The 2,592-nt window shown below is 34.0% G+C and overlaps 1 protein-coding gene across 1 annotated transcript in view; it reads left to right on the top strand.

Annotated features, from left to right (window-relative positions):
- The window catches only part of LOC107301271 (transcription termination factor 4, mitochondrial-like), a 3,878-nt gene extending 1,291 nt beyond the window's left edge, over positions 1-2,587 (top strand). The window contains exons 2-3 of the mRNA XM_015830520.1: positions 481-982; positions 2,379-2,587. Coding sequence (XP_015686006.1) covers positions 481-982; positions 2,379-2,587 — 711 coding nt within the window. The remainder of the gene's footprint in view (positions 1-480; positions 983-2,378) is intronic.
- Positions 2,588-2,592: the final 5 nt, after the last annotated feature.

Below are 2,592 nucleotides of genomic sequence, written 5' to 3'. Positions count from 1 at the left end.
AATGTTATCTACAGAATATTTTTCATTTAAATACAATTTTGAAATATCCCAAAATGGAGCACTTTATATATATATATTACTACTTAATGTTTGATAATTTATGCAGAAAAGTTTTCTTTTTGTTTTGTTGTTGACCAAAACCAAGAGATTTCTCTCCCACCTATTATTTGTGAACATATTTGGCCTTTGTGATTTAAATTAGGCTTAAAAGTGGTTATATTCAGTATAAACTGTAACACTTTTTGAACAACTGTTTCTGTAGTGACAAATTTAATGGTCTGAAATACAGGGATACTGTAATTAAATACCTCAAATAAGGTAAATTGGGAGGCAAGTTATGTTAAATTTAATATTTGATAAATTATGGTGTGAGAGTGGTTTTAATTTAGTTTTGGCAAGCACATTTGATCTGTTGGCAGCTATACATGTTCTTTCCTTTAAAATACAATTATGTTTGCTTTTTTAAATCTATTTTTGCAGATTTTTGAGAAATACAGCTTTCCCCCCTTTGCCTATGACTATATCCATTTACCTTCTGTCAGTGTACTACCAGTTACATTTTGCTGGTCTCATCAACACCTAGATTGCAGATTGATTAGTACCAGATCTTTTGTACAAAGCAAAAAAGGTCTGCCCCCTTATAGGTCAAATTATGAGTGCTCTCCAAAGCCCCAAGAAACTTTAATTAATACACCAGTAGAAGAAGTAAAAGCAATTGATGTGGACCATTTGAAACTAGAAGAGGAGACAAATGCTTATGTTAACCTGGGATTCAGTCCTGCTCAGATAACACAGCTATTTAGCTTGCAGCTGGATGTACCATTTCAGTCAAAATTGACTGCAATTTCAGAATTACTCCTATTGGGTTTAAGCATAACCACAATACTGAAGATCTTAGAAAAGAAGCCTGAACTGCTGAAAATGTCACCAAAACATTTGAAGGAACGTGCAGATCTTCTGAGGAGATTTGGCTTAGATGCAGGTAATGCTTTCCCTGAATTGTACAGTTACTGAATTTATACACTGAATTGAGTGAATTATTTAGTTCTAATTTGTTTAGATTCTGTCCACAATATATTCAGTTTTCCTAAGGAAAATGTTCATGTTCAGTTAATCATACGCAGTCAACGGATAGTTATCAAATTGCTCCAAATAGCTACACATGTTTCTGGATCAATTCCTTAACCTACACTGAATTTCTTATATATAGGTGCCAATTGCTTGCCAAAAGAGAATATTAGGATATTTCACCCACCATCTTTCATTTCAGCATAACCTTTTTTGCTGACAGAATAAACATTTGGGGGTTTGGTGGGCATCTCAGAGGATTAAAGAGTCTAGAGTAGTGCTGTCACTCGACAAAATGGGATTATTTTGCCACACACACACACATACACTTCTGGGAGAGATCCTAGAATTGGGTTGAACAAGTGCTTTAAGCTTCTGTTATCCTTAAACATCTATTTTGATATTTTTGCTGTTTTTTGAAATTATGTTGAAATTCAGTGGTGAAAAGATTGAGGTCCGATGTCCTGGGGCTATAGGGGAAAAAGATACTTAGTGAAGGTGATTTGTTTACTAGCTTCATTTGAAAGATAAGAGTAAAATTATACATTTTCAAATGCTTATGGCATAGGTTATAAAAAAGGGGAAATCAAATCACTAAAATAATGATTTGTATCTTTAAAATGTTTGCTCAGTGAAATCTTTTTAAAATCAAATAGAAAAAGGATAATTCATCTTTCAAGGATAATTCATCTTTCATTCAGGCTTTTTTTAATGGAATAATCAAAGAAAGTTCTATTTTTGGTTGTTTGTAAATACAAACACACACACAAAGAACATTTGTGCTATGTATATCACTAAGGAATTGTAAGCAATGGCCAACGTGGAAATATTTCACATGAAATAGCCATGGTGGCACAGCGGTTAGAATGCAGTATTGCAGTCTAATTTGTCAACTGCCAACAGTTCGATCTGACCTGCTCAAGGTTGACTCAGCCTTCCAACCTTCCAAGATCAGTAAAATGAGGACCCAGATTGTTGGGGGCCATATGCTGACTCTCTAAACTGCTTAGAGAGGATTGTAAAGCACTACGAAGCAGTGTATAAGTCTAAGTGCTATTGCTATTGTTGCACTGAAGAGCAGTAAATTAAGTACATAACTGGGATAATGTACTAATATAGACCCAGAACTATCCAAATGCATTATTTAGAGAGAACATGCTTAGGCATTATGTGAAACACATGGGAAAATTATATCTTAAAAATATACTAGTTTGCTCTTAATATTGCTAGGGATACATGGGTTTGATTAAAGAGAAAGAATAGAGGATTTTAGTCAGCACTATCTTATCTCTTTTCTCCTATTTTAATAGGCAGCGTTAACCATGTGGCAGTACATTTTCCAAGTATTTTTACAATACCACCCAAGAGAATCAAAGCCCTAGAGAATCTCCTTAAAGAAAAATGTCTCTTCACAATGGCACAAGTATCAAAAATTCTACGAACAAGTCCAGAGCTCCTTTTAGAAGAGTTAAATGATGTAGAATACAAATTCCAGGTATTTGCAGAACAACTTTGCTGATGTCA

This window comes from Protobothrops mucrosquamatus, unplaced genomic scaffold (assembly GCF_001527695.2).
Source record: "Protobothrops mucrosquamatus isolate PMUCROS unplaced genomic scaffold, P.Mucros_1.0 scaffold11127, whole genome shotgun sequence".
Classification (NCBI taxonomy): domain Eukaryota; kingdom Metazoa; phylum Chordata; class Lepidosauria; order Squamata; family Viperidae; genus Protobothrops; species Protobothrops mucrosquamatus.
The sequence above is the reverse complement of the archived record's forward strand: the minus strand, read 5'-3'. Positions and strand labels throughout refer to the sequence as shown.